General features: G+C 40.0%; 1 protein-coding gene across 1 annotated transcript in view; it reads left to right on the top strand.

Moving 5' to 3' along the window:
* The window catches only part of LOC128633724 (RNA-binding protein 25), a 47,826-nt gene extending 30,169 nt beyond the window's left edge, over positions 1 to 17,657 (top strand). The window contains exons 6-7 of the mRNA XM_053683362.1: positions 16,727 to 16,795; positions 17,649 to 17,657. Coding sequence (XP_053539337.1) covers positions 16,727 to 16,795; positions 17,649 to 17,657 — 78 coding nt within the window. The remainder of the gene's footprint in view (positions 1 to 16,726; positions 16,796 to 17,648) is intronic.
* The last annotated feature ends 1,967 nt before the right edge of the window (positions 17,658 to 19,624 follow it).

The following is a 19,624-nucleotide window of genomic DNA, read 5'->3' as shown; positions in this document are numbered from 1 at the left end:
ATTGTTATGAATGACTAAGGGAATTTAGCCTATGTGTTGCCTCATATTTATACCCTTGTGTAACTGGAAGTCATGGTTGAACAATTTCCTGTTCCTAGTCACCCAGCTGAACTAAAACAATGTAAAATATCAATGGGCATATACTTCAAATATATTTTTCTCATACGAATTCATAGTTCCAATAATTGTTGCACACCTATATCTAACAGATATTTTTTCATCGGTTAAACCTGTGTTGTCTCTGCAATCGATTGATATCTCCACGAGAGCAGACTATTTTTGTGATTTTTTTTTTAAAACAAAAGATCGAAACGTTAAACAAGAAAGACACGTTTTTCACAGCCTTCTTTGCTCATATCTACCAAGGGTGCCAATATTAATAAAGGGCACTGTATAGTAATGCCCACATATTTCCTTAAGAGGTTTCTTAGGAGTTACGAGTGCAAAATACATCTCTTTGAGTCTAGAATTCAATTAGAAGTCCAAACGGCATTTAAAGCCTGTTAAGATTCATCACTGAATGAGTTTCTCAGCAACATGCAGTCATTTGGAAATTGGCTTCTCAGCAGTCTGGCATGTTGCCATAAGAGCTGCAGCGAAAAGAAGTCTAAGTGTGAAGAGCTGATTGCAAAACAGTGTCAAACACGGTCAAGTTTTCCAACGGGGAAAAAAATGAAAAAATTCAAATACACCAACTAAAACATGTGTTTGCAAGAGGTTTTCGCTTGTGCTCTGAGCGGGTCAGTCTGAATCACTCTTCACGGCTCAAACATTCCTGCAGCTCATTTCACAGTGAAAAGAAGCCAAAACAATTCACTTCGGCCTTCGTAACGACACAAAAGCTAAAAAAAAAAAAAAAAAAAAGAGTCTGTAATGACAGTAGAGCTCTGATAGAATTACACTCATTACAAAAGCAAGCCTTTTTCCCTTCAAAGTGACCATTTAAAGTAATGCACAGCAGTTCGTTTTAATTGAATGGTGGAATCGGCATCACAATGACAAAATATTTAGGCCAGCCAGTTTGGCGAGAGCCGATGGAAGCTGGAACAGACGAGAGAAGAAAAAAGGGCTTTTATAGCCATTTTTGGGGTCGTCAAATTCATTAGACTCTCTCTCTCTCTCTCTCTCTCTCTCTCTCTCTCTCTCTCTCTCTCTCTCATACACACATGGTAGGCACAGCAGAATTCTCTGTGCATTACTGCCATTAGCTAGAAACCTCAGGAAAAAAAATAAGTGTGCCATTAAAGAAAAAGGCTGTTGTGGCGAACAAGGCTGAGTGTGGAGGATTCATCTGGAGGATCGTGGTCTGGCTGCACACTACGACGTCATCAGCTTTGATTACAAACCCAATCGAAACCCAACAGAACTAATTGGCTTTAAAGGCAAAATTGTAATTAAAAATGTCTGTTAATAGAAGCATGCTGTAATGCTGCAGTCTCTCTTTTGTGAGGTCGTTTTTGTCTCGACTTTTATATCTTAATTTAGCCTCCAGTGAAGAATGAAAACGGTTGTAATTAAGTATGTTAAATAATGTGAAACCAATCCATCTGGATGACCATAATGGAAGACCGTTCAAGCAGACCGGGATAATCTAGCATCGTTTATTTAATCTAGCTCCATGGCTGCAAATTCGTCTTTGTTCGCACATGCGAAGTTGGTGAGAGTAGATGTAGTGTTTCTTACGACTTCCTACATACAGTATGTTGTAATAATTCTTAACGTCTACGCACGCCAAACATATACAGTGCGGTCCAAAAGTCTGAGAGCAGTAGTGAAAAGGCGTTCTTTTTCAAAACTACGATTTTCATTCCCAGTGATATTACTGATAATAACCTGAGTGAAAAGTATAATCTTTTAAATATTGACATGAATTTCAGTGTATTCGATTATTATTATTATTTTTTTTTTGGTCCGCGTTTTTACTTTAATGACAGTGTGCACTCGAGCTGGCACGGCAGCCCACACGTTTGTGGAACACGCGCTTCAATAGAAGAGATTAGACATGAGGAACATCTGACCTTTTGTACAAAGCAGTTAATACCACACATTTGCTTACATTTAAATAGGGATCTAGAAAGAGGGCAGAACCTTGAATGTTAAATATTCAAGATATTGACTTTCTCTAGCTTTTAAATGTTAACATTTCCTAAAGCCTTCTGTTCAGTTCCAAATGTAAATGAAAAAAAAAAACCCCAAAACACACAATATGATCTTAGATATCTGGACCCCACTGTATATACTGTACTGTATACTGTACATACTCTTTATAAAAGTCGTTACATTCATGTTTCTGCATTATTATATAAAATAAAATAGCGAGTAATCTGTAAAGATACCATACGTACGTGTGAATTACCAGCACACAATGCTGTAACGTGTAGAGATATAGATACAGTGCTCATGAGTTGACCTACCACGTTTCCCACAATGCATTCAAAGTCTAACCGCAAAAAACAAACAAACAAACAAACAAAAAATAAACATCCGGAGCTAATTGAACGGAATTTACTGATATTGTAGCCACGACTCTCATAAACACATCAGCTCACTCAGTAATGGCGAGAAAAAGATCTCTTGGTTAAGACTGGGCTGATTAAAGAATCACATGTTTATTGTTTATTGTTTTGTTTGGCTTTTGGTAAAATGGCATTTTATCCTTCTTTCGGTGATTGTGCATATGTAAAAATCTCACTGCAAAAAAATAATAATAATAATTGAAAATTGACATCTTAGCAATTTGTCATGAAATGGAGGCGTAGACGGAAGCAAGTGCAGATTGGGTAGTTTAATCCAATAACAACAAGTCCAAAGGTTAAGGCAAAAAAACCCAAAAAAACATGAACAGACAGAGGTCAGGCGATCAGGCAAAGAGTACAAACAAGGCTAGGCAGAGAGATGAGGTTGGAGTTTCATGGGAACAGAGGTAGGCTAAAACACACTGGAACGGGGTGTGACTGAGTGACATAGGGAGTTCTGGGCGTACTCGGCCCAGAGGAGGAATCTGGACCAGTCTTCGGAGTTTGAAGCACAGAATGTCTGGAGAAACCGTCCTATCCCTTGGTTGGCTCGTTCCACTTGACCATTCGCTTGAGGGTGGTAGCCTGAGGTGATATTAACAATGATACCCATCTTCCCTATGAAACTGGACCAGACCTGAGATGTGAATTGCGGTCCCCGAATACTGACGATCTCCTCTGGGATTCCAAAGTACCTGAGTATGTGCTGGAACAGCAATTCGGCCGTCGTACAGGCAGACGGGATGGTTAGTAGAGGAATTAGGCGCAGCCACTTGGAAAACCGATCTGCAGACACTGAGATGGTTGTGTTACCTTGGGACTCTGGTAGGTTGGTAATGAAGTCAATGGAAAGGTGAGACCAGGGGAGTTCAGGTATAGGTAGAGGATTGAGCTTGCCGGCTAGCAGTGTTCATGGAACCTTTGAACGGGCACATGTTGAGCAGGGAGTCACTATGCAGTGCACACAATATGAAAATGAACATGTACAGCAACACAATATGAATCACTGCAAAAATGGTAAGAAATCAATTAACTTGTCTTCATTAACTCCAGAAGACTCAGTCCCCTTAAATGTATAAATCCAAAAAGTCTCTCATTCTCTCAGAAATCTATTTCCACCTCTTATTGAACGTGGGATGGATTCAACTCATCACTTTAAGGGAACGCCATAGGATCTACATGTTTTTACTTCACCATGTGAGTGCCTTGGAGTATTTTGTCTTGATGTTTACCTCCAGATTATCCAATGAGCACCAGTGGCTACGTATAGACACCCGTGTAGCACTCTCTGCTTTCTTTTTAGTGAGTTCAGTGAGTCAACTGATTTAGTGGGTTCAGTTCATCATTTGAGTCAGCAAGTTCCGTCAGTCAGATGAGCGAGTGAGTTCAGTGAATCACTCAAGTCTAGCAAGTTAATAAATCAGTTGAGTCAGTGAGTTAAGTGATTCCTGTTGGGCTAGACGTTTCCAACATATCAGTGCATGCTGTAGTAGTCTGTGTTCAAGGGTCAAGGTAATCTTTATCGTCCCCGAGGGGCAAATTGTTGTACAGTCAGCAGTAACCACACACAGCCCTTAGACTAACAATAATAAAAAGAAACAAAACAAACGACAATCAAACAAACAAGAAAGCATTGCGGTAATTACGATGTAAAAGACAGGTTAAATTATGTAGACAACCAATGGCCGCTGGGACAAAAGAGTTTTTAAATCTATTTGTCCTACATGTTGGCAGATTGTATTGACGGCCAGATGGAAGCAACTTAAAATCCTGAGACAGGTGATGGCTGGAATCAGGCAGAACTGACTGAGCCTTCTTCAATGTCCTGACCTTGTACAAATGAGTTAAATCATTGAAGGTCGTACCTGCAGTTTTGCTGCGCACCTTAACGATGCTCTGCAGTCTATTGTTGTTCTTGAGATTGAGTGACCCAAACCAACTAATAAAAGAAAACGTGAGGACAGATTCAATAAAATGAAAGTAAAACATCTCCATAAAAGTATTATCAACATTAAAACTTTGAAGCTTGTGATAAAAGTACATGCGCTGGTGGGCTTTCCTGCACACAGCAGCCACCTGAGACTCAAAGGTCAACTTATCATCAATTTCAGTACAAAGATATTTATATTGCTGAACAACCTCAATTGCCTGGTCTTTGATCATGACAGGGGAGATGACTGTAGGATTCTTCTTAAAATCTATCGTCAGCTCTTTAGTTTTAGACACATTAATGTCCAAAAAGGATGACTTGCACCAGTCAGTGAATCATGAGCATGTTTAGGATGATCACTGCCGAGGACAGACACGACCACCGAATCAGCGGCAAACTTGATGATATGACATCTCTCAGATTGTCTTTGGCACTCATTAATGTCCAGAGCAAATAAAAGAGGTTAAAGGACACACCCCTGGGGACCTGGAGGAGGAAAAAACAAAATCTGACAGCCTTAACCTTCACACGTTGTGAAGTCCACCAGCCAACAAATCAAGCCAGGATCAACATTGTGGATACTTCCTAACATTCCTGTTAAAATATGAGGCTGGACACAATTAAAAGCTGAGGAAAAAACAATAAAAAACGAATCTTACCAAAGTCTTTGCACCCTCAAGGTGCGACAGAATCATATTTACTAGGGTGCCAGTCGCATCGTCCACACCCCTACCTGGCCTATAGGCAAATTGGAACGGGTCCAAGTTTGCATGCAGTGTATTCATGTGTGTCCTTCACAATCTTCTCAAATGATTTAATAACCAAGGAGGGAAACGCTACAGGCCTGTAATCATTTAATCACGTCGGAATATTAGTCTTTGACACAAGTACGATCATGGAATCCTTCCAGAGGCAAAGAGACCCTAAGTTGGTCGGGTAACGATTTAAAGACAAAACAAAAAAAGAACTGTTAATTATTCAGCACAATTTTTAAGAATGCGACCTCCAATGCCATCAGGGCCTGGACTCTTCCTCTCCTTTACACCATGAAAAAGTGGACATACAATAACACAAAATTGCAACAATTATCAAACTGAATCATTTAACAGAAAAGACCAAGACCTGACTTGGTATAATGGCCTGCACTTATATAACGCTTTTATCCAAAGCGCTTTACACTGTGTGTCATTCACCCATTCTCACACACACACACACACACACCAATGGTAGCAGAGCTGCCATGCAAGGCACTAACTTGCCATTGGGAGCAACTTGGGGTTCAGTGACTTGCCCAAGGACACTTCGGTATGTGGAGTCATGAGGGCCGGGAATCGAACCGCCAACCCTACGATTAGTGGACAACCCGCTCTACCACCTGATCCACAGCCGCCCCTATGAGAAGACTCAATGAAAAGACTCAAATATTCAACTCTTGTTTACACTAGACATCGAAACGGTTAATTCCACACCATCCAAGTAAAACATTTATCTAGTTCATAAATCTTTGGAAAGATATTGGTGGCACAAGCTCCTCTCAACCTCTGAAGCTCTGAGGTGAAACTGGATCAGGCCAATAATCAGGCCCATCTGGCCTATGGTGTCCAGAAGAAAGCCTTTTTGGAGAAAAGCCAGATCAGATAATCTGAGGCCTTACAGCAGCACCGGGATGTTTCTGATGTGTCCAGGGCAGACGTTGCTTTCACTTCTCCATTAGCAAGTTTAATGTGGCCAGAGTGCAAGATGATCATCTGCTCCAAGGTACGATAAGATGATGGGAGCTCAGCTGGGACACATATTACTGAGGAGAGATTTCATTAAGGGCTGCGGTCTATTCTGAAGTGATCATCACGACGTCTTCCTCCATGTTAAGGCTAAACCTGTCCCTGTGAGAACTCTCTGGCTCTAATTTCGTTGCATGTGGAAAAAGGGAAAATGGTACACACTTGGGGGTGTACCATGCTGTTATAGGAAAATAATCAGCAATAAGGCGGGGTGATGTTATCACCCTACAACTGGAGACTCCTTCCATAAATGTCAAAACTCTCCATACAGAAAACTTCTCCATATCGGCAATTATTTGTTTTGTTTCTTGTCTCCCGCACAAGCATCGATAATGTATTAGAATGTTCTCATGAATATAAACCTGTGATTTCCAGCTGCTGTTATAGAAGATTCTGACCAATCAGAAACAGGAATTCAACACTGCTTTGGTAGAACACAAAATATGGAATCATGGAGCTTGGTCTTAAAATTAGAAAAGAACCTGGTAAGAAACTTAACTTGCAGTTCATTTTAATTGAATTGCCTACTTCTGAGACTGAGGACTATTACTGTTCTCTTAACATATAAATACAAATAATAACTCCTTTTAGTCCCCTCCCTCCCACCCACCCAGCATCTCTCTTATTATATACAGAGCTACATCTCTACTCCCATATGCATATTTACATAAGGAGCTCAAGGGCACATGCTATTTTTATGAGCCATTACACAGAACGGTTATTAATGCAGCTTTGTATTCGAACAAATACACGTATCTTTATTTGTCATTGACATTTTTACACTTGTGTATCGTATAGGTTTAGCTTTCATCTTAGATGCTAGCAGTTGTACCGAGAAAATCCCTGTACACCTTGACTATTCATTTTTAAAAAAGCAATCTAAAATACAGACCTTTACCTTGCTGCGTGAATCAAATATTTCATGCACACACACGCACCCACACACCCACACACACATACACATACACACACACCACAACATAAGGATCTAAGGAGCTTACTGCGCTACTCGTCATTATACAAACACGTTCTGCGTCTCTTTATTGTCCAGAGGAAAAAGAAATGAAAATGTGATCACATGACTTAGATCTCACTGCTATTCTCTCCATTGAAACATCTCTCTCTCTCTCTCTCTCTCTCTCTCTCTCTCTCTCACACACACACACATACACACACACACACACACACACTAGGAGGTATGTTAGATTGAAGATAAAGGCATACCTGAACATAGACAGAACCCTGAGATCCAAATCTCACATCATGGAAGAGCAAAAGAATTTCAACAACACAATAAACCATGACTGTAGATGAGCATTAAATCTACAGCAGAGTGGGACACTCTGTATTATTTCTTTTTTCTATTTCATTATTTGTTTCATTCATCAAATCTCTTAATTAGCTAAAGAGAAAGCTTTAAAAAAAAAAAGAAAAAAAAAGACGATTCCTCATATGTAATGTGAAATAAGAAATAAATGGGCCAAAGTGTTTACTTTCGACTTCTCTAAAAGCATGAAATGTGTTACAACCTCCACCTTTTAGCAGTGCTCTCTCTTTTAGAGTATGTGTCATTCATGGACGATTCGTTCATTTTGAACGAGTCCTTAACATGACTCGGAAACAACGAGTTGTCTCAGAGAGTGATTCGTTCATTTTTGTCCGTGCATGCACTGCAACATCCCCATAGGTTCTGAACAGAAATGATTCGTTCACGTCTCGAGTCTTCGGGTTCGAGTCGTTCGTTCATCACGTCACAGCTCCACTACATTCAGCCTATGGGGCGATCCCCGGATGAACGAACGACTCGTACCCGAAGACACGAGAGGTGAACGAATCATTTCTGGTTCCGGGGAACTGATGTGACAAATGTGACGTGACAAAATAAAGAACGACTCGGATCGGGACGTGAGGTGAACTAACAAACTGCCTAGCCTGAAGACTAAGCTAATACTAAGCTATTAATGAATCATTTCTGTTTCTCATAATTCAGCCTTGGTTGCATTAGCCTATAGTTTATTTTTTTTATTCCAAACGTGATCAACATTTGCGTAAATACTAGATGTTTCGGGGAATTTAACATGTAACATTTCAATTAGATTCTGCTGAAATTAACGAAATGAACGAAATGACTCGAAAAAAGATTCGTTCATTTTAGCTGAACCAGATTCAAAGATCAGGAGTCAGTAAAATGATCCGAACTTCCCATCACTAATCATCAGCCACCCACACTCCAACTGTGCACAAACACACAAAACACACACACACACACACACACACACACACACACACACACACACACACACACACTCTCTCTCTCTCCCTTTCTCTCTCCAGAAAATGAAGCATCTAATGAAAAAAAAATAGCTTTATTAAATGAAAACATTTTTACACCATGCACAGCAAAATCCCCAGTGTTGAAATAACACCTAGAATCTTTCAGTCTTCATTTGTGTCCAAATCTACATGAATAAACACTGTAGGTGTTAATTCAACACTGTGGATTTTACTGTGTGGAAAATACTCGTCCCTTACTGCCTGGCAGACGTCTATTATTGTCTTATATCAGGTTTCCTGTAACCTATGCTAGGAATACTTTAGCTGCGTCAGCTAACATAGCTACCTAATATCTGAAACTGAAAATTTAGCTAGCTAGCACATAGATGTTAATGCTTTTATAAAGACAATGTAAGGGTGAAATGGTTTTCTCAAAACAAAACCATTTCCACTGTAATTTATCTGCGCTGAAACTCATTTAGTGGTTATTATTTTTTCTTCCATGAGTTTAATAGCAGACTCTGGGATTTACTTAGATCCCAATTAAAGCTAAGTTTTGTGTGTGCAATCTGAAATAATGTTGAAATAATTGAAATAATGACTGAGGTGACTGTTCCACTGTATGTTTCCTAGTCAAAGGTGTACAGTATGTTCCTAAGTTTCAACACAAAAGAACGCAGCGCAATCATTAAATGGTATTTAATGGTATTTGGAGTTGGAGGTGGGGTATTTTCAGCCTCAGATGCACCACCCACAAGCTGCAAAGTGTCTGATCCAAGTTGTACACTTTTCAGGACATAAGCTTCAGGATCTTAAAGGTTGCAGTCTGACTGGATTCAATGTACATGATGGACACTTCCATCATGCCGGGTTCCAGCAGCAAAATCTAAGAAGATATAACCACTGGACTGGAAATCCACCTTCAAAAATTTGAAAGAGTTTTAATGAGATCATTTCAGGGTTTTTTTTTTTTTTGTTTTTGCTCTGGGAAGGGTTTTGGTTGATGGTCTGCCGTGACAAACTGTGAACGTAGGCGGTTCTTGGCCTCATGTATCAACGAAAATGGACCAGACTCTCATGTGAATGCTTGTGAGCATAGAGGAGAGACAGGAAATGAGTGAAACAAGTTTGCTATTTTCATGTTCAGTTATATGCTAGCATATATATATATATATATATATATATATATATATATATATATATATATATATATATATATATATATATATATATATATAAACTTTTTTTTTTTCCAAAGCCTGGTAAGTAAACACAAAATATATTAGATAAAGCCTGCTTCATGTTCTTTGCCCTGTGTGCTGTTGTTATTTTTATATTATGTTATTAAGACACATTGAAATGAGATTACACAGAAAATGCACAGTCTGGAAACCACTCCAAATATATAATTCGTCCTTTTATGTGGTTTTCCTTCATTCGTTCATTTTGAAATAAAATTCGAAAAACAAACTCAAATAGGATATAAATTCCTTCATTTTTAATTATATATATATATAATATATATATAAAGAGCAAACATTGACTCATTTTTATTGTTTCTACCAATTCCCCACACAATCTCACACAGTCTCACTCTAGAAATCAAATTTCTATAAATACAAATGTGCGGTATATTCTGCTGAAAATATAGGCACAGACTATTCCCTGGTAAAGTTAAGTTGTGTAACTCTGGAGCCTTGTTGTGTTTTCCTAAATGATATGCTGAGAATGAGATCAACATATGCAGAAATAAATTTTGGACGATTGAAATATGATCAAATTGCAGCACCTGGGAATACTGTGGAATATGCTCGTTTCATTGTTTGTTGTTTAAAGTACGTACCTGTAGTGGGCGCTTAGCCAGGGATTACTGTAATCTCCATGGTGAGGATATGAGGAATTATACTGTTTACAGTACCTTTACCTGTATACTGACTGTCTCCACTTACTGCACCATTGCCGTTCGCATTACTGGTACGCATCATACTGTTTACCTATACACTGTTATCTTAACTTACTGCACCATAACCTTATTTACGTCATCGAACTTATTTGCTATTTGCACTGCTGGTTGGATGTTAATTGCATTTCATTGTCACTGTATTTGTACTCTGACTGTGATGATACAGTTGGCCCTAACCTCACCTTATAGTGTTGGTTCGTTCGGTCTTAATTCCCAGAAAAAAACTTCTCTCCACACGTGCGGTGGTTGCAGCGTGTTGCTGTGTGAATGTAGAGAAGTTTATAAACCTTTGGATCGAAATTTGTATTACGTTGAATGCATTTTAGTGTCTTTGATTTTTACCCTGCTTACACTGAGTGTACCGAGCTGGCTAGCATTGGCCTGATTGGTTAGTTCTGTTTCTCACTATATCAGGTAGAAGATAATAAAATATGATTCAACAAACTAAGTGATGAGAATCAGTGCAGCGCGATTACAGTGAAATCATTTGATCCAAATCCCTACTTTAACTACATTTCTGACACATAGTGATCCATATTAACGTGACAACTCCCGGGGAGTCGGATACAAGTGCCGATAAACCTTCATCCATCCACCCATCTTCTACCGCTTACTCCTTTTCAGAGTCACGGGGAAACCTGGAGTCTATCCCAGGGAGCATCGGGCACAAGGCGGGGTACACCCTGGACAGGGTGCCAGTTCATCGCAGGGCACAACGGATAAACTTTATTAAATGAAATGCTAACAAAACATGTGAAGGCAGGGAGAGAACCAAAACTCTCCCTCGAAAGTAAAGAACTAGACGAAGGCAAGATGAGGCAAGGCTAGGAAACCGTGACAGAACTGCAAACTAATCACAATGACACAATGCTCAGCAAGTATGTTGACAAAAGAGTGTTAACGAATCGGTGGGAACACAAAACAGGTGCGCACCAAGACAGGAAGTGAGCGAGGCAACAAAAGAAGAAATTTAAAAACATGAACGATATTGCCCTCTGGTGGTCTGGAGGGAACTGTCCATGGTGGACATGACAATTATCAGTACATCAGGCACTATCGCCAATCTACCCTGTAATCTGCCCTTCTGGCTACTCAGTAAGTATATCTGATACACATCCAGGCTGTTTATTATAATTCATTAAATGTTAAAATGAATCTGAAATGATGAAAAAACAATCAATGGCCAAATATGAGAGCTTTTTGGAATATTTATTGTTTGTTTCCCGCCTTCATTTCAAAGCCAAAATAAACAAATAAATAAATAAATAATGAAGGCAACTCACCCAGACCATCATGGTATTATATCGAGTCTTCTTACTAAATCAACAGAGAAAGATTATTTCCTATTCTCTGCTCTTAATCCTGCGGATGTTCAGAAGTTTCCGTCGATGCTAAAACAGCTCCGACTTTAAAGACGAGTCTTTACAGAAGGTGTGTATGTAAGGCGTTGGGAACCTGTGTGAAGTAGTCTTGGGTGGGGAGAACATCTGGCCCACTGTAACTGAGATAGTATGCTAGCAGAAGCTGTCAGGGGGAATACAGATAGATATTGCAGCATGTGAGGGTCAGACTGTAGAGAGTGCACTCTAAGGTTAAACTTAGAAAAGAAACTTTTAAATGAGCTGAATCCATGGAGCTGAAATGCTTAAAGAGCCCCCAAAGAGATTATCTTCTTGTTTAAGAACTCATTTAAAAAGTTTTCAATCTGATAATTGAGGAAATAAACTTTCCCCCCCCCCCTTCTTCCAGTGTGGCTTGTGTGAAGCGGTGATTCTCAGTCGTAGTCCTCAGGCGCCTCTGGGCCGCCTCTGTGCCGTGGTGTATTGTGAATACCCAGAGCTAATACACCTGCAGCTGATTCAGCTCATAAACATCTGCTTCATTAGCACAGTATAGAAGGGAAAGGCAAGTGAGAGTATGGACATTTTTTCAATTATGTTCACTGTAACAACGGTAGTTTGTTGCACTGCGTATTCTTCCATCCGTAGATCGCATTTAAAGCTGATTTGTCGGATAAATTGAACACGCAGTTGATTTACAAAGAATAACTATAAAAGACTTTCCATGAAAAGCAGGTGGAGGAAACAATATTTAAATGAAGTTTGTTAAATGGAAACGTGAAACGGAAACACACGTGTGTATTGGTGCGCTCGAGTCATGTCAGAAAGATCATATTTATGAGCTGGGCACGAATGAACGGGATTTACTTTGAGCTCCGAGTTGGGGGCGTGTCAGTAAGAAAACATGGACCAATGGATGCATCGTCTGTCGCTGACAGTAAATTTGATGAAATTGAATGTTTACAATAAAACAAGCTAACTGCCTGCACAAAATGTGATAGCATCGGACAGTTACGATATGATATGTAAAGTTCACAGTGGCTTCATAAATTGATTAAAAACATAAAAAAGCAAAACAGACCTAATGCGCGTTCTTTGTTCTTCATTTTCTATAAGTAGAGTTAAAAAAACAACAACCTTGATGTATTTTTTGTAGTTAATTAAGAGAAGGTTCACCGCCATCTTGCAACGACCAGAGTGACTTGAATGCACCTGATGTCGTAATTACAACTTCCCAACTCGTAAGTACGAAATACCCAAGGGGATTGAACACATAGTATGTTCTGTTCATACCATAAACAAAGAAAACCTTTTAAAGGCTTTTTATATGATACAGTGCCCTCTAATAATATTGGCACCCTTGGTAAATGTGAGCACAGAAGGATGTGGAAAATTGTCTTTATTGTTTAACCTTTTGATGTTTTGTTCAAAAGATTTACAAAAATACTCTGCTGTCATGGATATCAAACAATTTCAAACACAACACAGGTTTATCAAAAAAAAAAAATCTTAAATATAGGTGTGCAACAGATCTGAGTTTTCTCCTATAACGCCTGATGAGGTTGGAGAATACATGGCGAGGGATCTGAGAGCGTTCCTCCATACAGAATCTCTCCAGATCCTTCACATCTCGAGGTCCACGCTGGTGGACTCTCCTCTTCAGTTCACCCCACAGGTTTACTATGGGGTTCAGGTCAGGGGACTGGGATGGTCATGGCAGGACCTTGATTTTGTGGGCAGTAAACCATTTCTGTGTTGATTTTGATGATGTTTTGGATCACTGTCCTGCTGGAAGATCCGACCACGGCCCGTTTGAATCTTTCTGTCAGAGGCGGTCAGGTTTTCATTTAATATCTGTTGATATTTGATGGAGTCCATGACACCATGTATCCTAACAAAATGTCCAGGTCCTCTGGCAGAAAAACAGCCCAAAACATTAAAGATCCTCCTCCATATTTAACCGTGGGCATGAGGGACTTTTCCATACGGCTACCTCTCTGTGTACCAAAACCACCTCTGTGTTTATTACCAAAAAGCTCTATTCTGGTTTCATCTGACCGTAGAACCCGGTCCCGTTTGAAGTTCCAGTAGTGTCGGCACACTGAACACGCTCGAGTTTGTTTTTGGATGAGAGTAGAGGCTTTTTTCTTCAAACCCTTCCAAACAGCTTGTGGTGATGTCGGTGACTTCAGATTGTAGTTTTGGAGACTTTCTGACCCCAAGACACAACTAACTTCTGCAATTCTCCAGCATTTTATGGGCATTGTTTTAACAGGAAAAGGAACGAGAATGAGCAGCTGGAACATGCAGGCAGATGCGGCAGGATGTGAGGGCATGAACCCAAATGAAAAATTATAGTCGATGTTCACTACTGAATGCAGGAAAGTTTAACACAAGATATTCCTTAATCGAAAGTAAAAACAGCAAAGTACAGCAAGGTGGGAAATGCAGAGCTAAGATTGCAGTCTCTGATGGTGGGTTTTTTTTAGGTGTTTGTTTGATAAAATCTCCAACATCATGAATGGAAAAGTACTCACACTCAAATTCCTGGTATTTTTGATTCATGAAAGAACGCAATCATGTGACCAGCATTCTCTCTCTATATTTTGACTCTATGGACGGTGGCTTAGTGGTTAGCACGTTCGCCTCACACTGCCAGGATTCCCACCACTACCCTGTGTGTTCCTCAGGGTTTTCTAGTTTCCTCCCCCAGTCCAAAGACGTGCATTGAAGGCTGATTGGCGTGTCCAAATTAGTCCGTAGTGTATGAATGGGTGTGTGAATGTGTATGAGATTGTGCCCTGCAATGGATTGGCACCCTGTCCATGGTGATCCCTGGGATAGGCTCCAGGTTCCCCGCGACCGTAAAGGATAAGAAGTATAGAAAATGGATGGATGGCTTGCACCATCAGTCATGATACAGCGCCCCCTGGAGCAGAGAGGGTTAAGGGCCTTGCTCAAGGTCCCAACAGTGGCAGCTTGGCAGTGCTGGAGCTTGAACTCCCAACCTTCTGATCAGTAACCCAGAGCATTAACCATCAAGCCACCACTGCCCCCTGTGGACAATTAATAGAATGCTGATATTGCACATTTCTACAAAGGCCCTTAACCTTCTCTGCTCCAGGGGCACTGTATCCTGGCTGACCCTCTGCTCTGACCTCAACTTCCTAACAAGCTGGGATATGTGAAGAAAAGAATTTCACTGTGCTGTAATCTATATGTGACAAATAAAGGCTTCTCCTACACACGGGCATATTGAAAAGCCAAAATCTCTCAGACTTTTTTGTTTGATTGATAAAAGCCAGTGGACGGAGAGAATTAATAGCAAATGATATAACTAGCTATAACTAGCTATGCTGAAACTATGTAACTGTAACAAACATGACTCGGGGTGAGTGTGAGACTCTATATGCGAGAGGGTTAACGAGAAGGTTCACAATCCAAAAATAAAGCACAATTTCAAAAGAGTAGTCAAAAGACAGAGTACGGGTCAAAGACGAAAAGGAGATAACAATATAGAAGGCTCGGAATTTACGGTACGTGTCAGTAAACTAACAGCAGGGCGTCGCAATTATCACAATGAACCATGTGCTTTACAATATATAGCTGCTGAACAGGAAATATGTGATAGCTGAGGAAGTCTCAGGGGAAAATCTGCCCTCTGGTGGTGTGGTGGAGAAGTGTCCCTGACACATGTGACAGTCATTTGGTGCATCCTTTTAGTAGTTCGCAATAAACGTTCAGTAGTTCGTACTCTTATGTTCGGTTAGTGCAACTGGCATCAGGACAGTAAGCTCATTTGAAACCAGACGTTATATGCACTGAAAAAATAAAAACATTTTTAAATTTCCTGGGTAGGATTGCCACTTAAGCAAAAATATGCAGACCGGTAAATAATGACATGTTTATGTTAAACATATTAAATAGAAATACATGCATTTACAAGCTTCATTTATTGTCGTAACATGGACATTATATCAATATGTAAAAGCTACATATTTTAGTTAAGTGGGAATTCTGCCCCTAATTTAAATACCCATGTATTATCATTTTTTTTTTTTTCAGTGTAGCTTTTTTAAACTCGCTGGAACACCACATAAATTCCTGAGGCAATTTCTCCATTTAGAATCCACACTGTGTGTGCTTAATTAACCGATTAAGATAGATCTTCTTTTTTTTTTTTTTTTTTAAATTTGTCATCAAAGAGGAAATTAAGATAATAGTTTATTAATTCCCAGACGGTGAAATTTGGGAATTTGCATCGACCGTCCTGCATTTTCAAGTAGAAGATCCTCGAATTGCATATTCATTACATCAGATGCACAAAACATGTAGGCACATCTTCCACCCGTTTTCATACTGGTTATCAAGTTTACGCACACAAAACTTGAATAACACAAAGCCTGAGAGAAAAAAACGGAGCTTCCGGTGTCTGCATAGTGATGAAGATGCTGGAGTGAAGAGGAAAGACTGATGGTGCTGCTCATTTACTCAAGGACAAGACCGTCCCTAATGAGCAGGTCAGGGTTCCCACCTGCTTTTCTTCTGACAAATGAGTGTCAAAGAGAGAGACAGCTATTATTCCCTCCTTCATGATAGATTTAATCAGCACCTATAGGAGGCTCTCTCGATTCAGAGTCGCTGTCATACAGTCTATAGTCTCCATTACTATAACACAATACAACCAAGTATGTAAATGACCCTAATTTACACGGCGCTATGGCCCGTTGGGAAAACATGTTATAAAGAAGAACAGGCTGAAACCGAGACTCTTGAATCAGGACAGATGTGGGTGGTCTTCCAGAGAAACGAGCAAAGATCAGTGTGATACTGGATGTAGCGGGAGTCTGAAATGTATACTGTTGAATTTTAAAGGTTATTTAAGATATCATGTGTGTGTATATGTGCGTATGTGGGTGTAGCCCAAAGAGACTGTCATATCCGCTCAGAGATCTAAGAAGCTGGAGGGAACGGCAGACAGCACCCCTGCAGTGAGTGTTCAGACAGCACAATCAAATAGTGTTACACACTTCAAATAAGACCCAAAGACCACTTCAGGTCAGGGGATATGATACAAGTGGATTAGGACACTGCATAAAGTATGGACATTCATTATATCCAATTAAGAGCAGTATTTCTGATTCAAAATGCAAAATAGCATTTGGACATTTTTTCATGGTGTCCATAGAAACACTGGCTTGCATTTATTCTTTTTTTCCTTTTCTTTTTTTTTTTATATTAAATTGTGTTTGATTTGTTGGGCAAATGCACATGTTTGAAGTTTGAAGTTTCATTAAAAAAGTTTTGTATTGTAAAAGTTAGATCAGTATTTAGGGAGGGAAAGTCCCTCGGCTTCAGAGCCCGCTCATGCACCTGATTAAGTCAGTTTTACGGCTGCCTCTTTACACAGCTCTGAGGATGCCAAAGGTTTTTCTTCAGTAGAAGAGTCCAAGACTGGGTTTTGTCAGGATTTCCCCTCGTGCCGGAGCATTCAGCACGCTCTAAAACCCGAAGCGCGACCTCGACGCGCGAGCGCGCTTCCGAGTTTTTCGGCGACGTTGACTTTGTTTGCTTTTGACACGTGTGTTTTGTTATGGTTTATATCTTGTCTCTGCACCTGTACTGTCATCGGGTGTTTCCCTTAGATATCATTGTTCTCAGCTGTTTTGTGTTTCACCCCTGATTAGGTTTAGTATTTAAACCCCTCGTGTCTCATCGTTCGGGCGAAGTATCGTGTGAGTGTTAGTACCGTACCGAGACTTTGCTCCCTGTGTTTCGTTTAATAGTTTTTGACCGTGTTTCTCCTTACATGTTTTGCCTTACCTGTTTTATGCCCGTTTGCAGATCGCCTGACCCATTGCCTGTTTCTTTTGTTTCAGGATTTGGATTTGTCTGCCTTTCTGTGATCAAGCTCGTATCTGCTTTTGCATCCGTCCTTAACCTCCATCACGTGCACTACGTGACAGGTTTAGACCAGTGTCTTTAAACACGTGAGCTCGCCTTTATTATTATTATTATTATTATTATTATTATTATTATTATTATTATTAAAAGGATTTCAGCCCAAACTATAGTACAGTCAAAATTTCTGGGAGTACATGGCTACATTTCCGGGACATGTAAAAACGGAAGAAAAAAAAAAAAAGAGAGAGATCTTTAATGTTATCTGAAAAGTTATATAATTGCAGTATTTGATCATGTCATAGCGTAGACGAAAGTATTGTCGCTTTACCAGTCAGTTTTCCAGAAGATATCGGTTATGTGCTGCGCCGTGGCATCATTATGACCTATCAGACTGACACGCTGTCAAAATGCATCATCATGCTCATTTATCTGACCCAAACACACTTATCTATACAACACTAGCTAGTAAAAGAACACCAAAAATCAAAGGAGATCTCGTTCTACTTGTGTTTTTATTTCGTACTGACAAAAAAAACAACAAAAAAAAAAACCCAACATGCTCCACTGGACAGGATTCCATCCTCTAAGAAATTTGCTTGGGGATTGGATTGGATTGGATTGGTCGACATGAGGAATCTTGTATAATCTGCTGTTGATCTTTAAAATAACTTCATCCCCCTAGGGGTTCTCAGATAAAATAAAGAACGTTGATTGTAGTTTTAACGTGATCGTAATGTCACCTGTCTTTTTGCTTTATAGGGGTGAGCATCTGAGATATTGATGCTGTGTGAATTGAAGTCGCATACAGAATCTATGTATGAATCACTACACCTGCTATTTGTACGTGTTCACATAGGTCAGGTGGGGAAATTCTCTATGCTTATTCTATGTTGTCGTCCCAGTTGTTTAAAAGTGGCCCGGCATGTGTGTCAGAATTCGGTAAACAAGCCTTGTGCATCTTTTATTTATTTTCTGTGTCATGTATGCCTATTGTATATCTAACATCATACATAATATGGTAAGTGCGGTATCCTAATGATAAAAAATACGTCACGAAATCAGTCGTTTTGATAACAACCCCCCCCCCCCACCCCCCCCGCCACGCCCAGAAAATCTTGACGTGACCGTCTGATAATCAAGAAGCTATACTTACTTATCAAGCTCATCGTTGTTGACAAATGTTTGCGTGTTTGCATAATCGATCGAAATGACAATTCCGAAAATATCTCCACCCTAAAACACAAATATAGGTATACCGAAATATTTTTGATTGGTTATTCTGATGCTAGTTGGTTGTTCGGGGCTGCAGTTCTGTTATTCTTCCAAGAGGAAAAAAAATTCCAACAATTTCATCCATGAGTCATAATCAGGTTTCACTGTTAGCTCCTTCTTTTCGCCTTTCCAACCGTATCATATGAATCATACATCCAGGGTTGAGTTAGTGGAGACACTGGTGCAATCACTGGAGTACCAGAATGCAATGCAGCTATCCGATGTCGAGTCAGTGATGCACGAGATGACGAGCATGAAAGCTGAAGCTTTGGAAGTTGATCTGTTTGAGCAGAGGGTACAGATGAGGAAGTGAAAGAGCTGGACAGACTAAAGAATTAAAGTGCCGCTGCAGCGCTCTCTGCAGGTAGAGATGAAGTGAGGGCTAAATCCCAGTGCATGACTATCAACAGGTAGTTAAACTGCATTGTGGGTTAAGACTTTGACACAACAGGGTATAAATAGAGAAGATTAATCAGAATTTCACACAGGACAGGTGAACACGATCAGGTAACGAGACAGCGGCAGGGCAGGGCCGGGCCGCGGACAGGACTAGATCGGAAATCAAAACAAACATCAGTGCAATGGGTTTCATCACCATGGGAACCACAACACAAAGGCGGAAAACCGTGACGGTAGTTTCTCCA

Source organism: Ictalurus punctatus, chromosome 1 (genome assembly GCF_001660625.3).
Source record: "Ictalurus punctatus breed USDA103 chromosome 1, Coco_2.0, whole genome shotgun sequence".
Lineage (NCBI taxonomy): Eukaryota > Metazoa > Chordata > Actinopteri > Siluriformes > Ictaluridae > Ictalurus > Ictalurus punctatus.
Note: the sequence above shows the minus strand (reverse complement) of the source record. Positions and strands in the feature narration are given on the sequence as shown.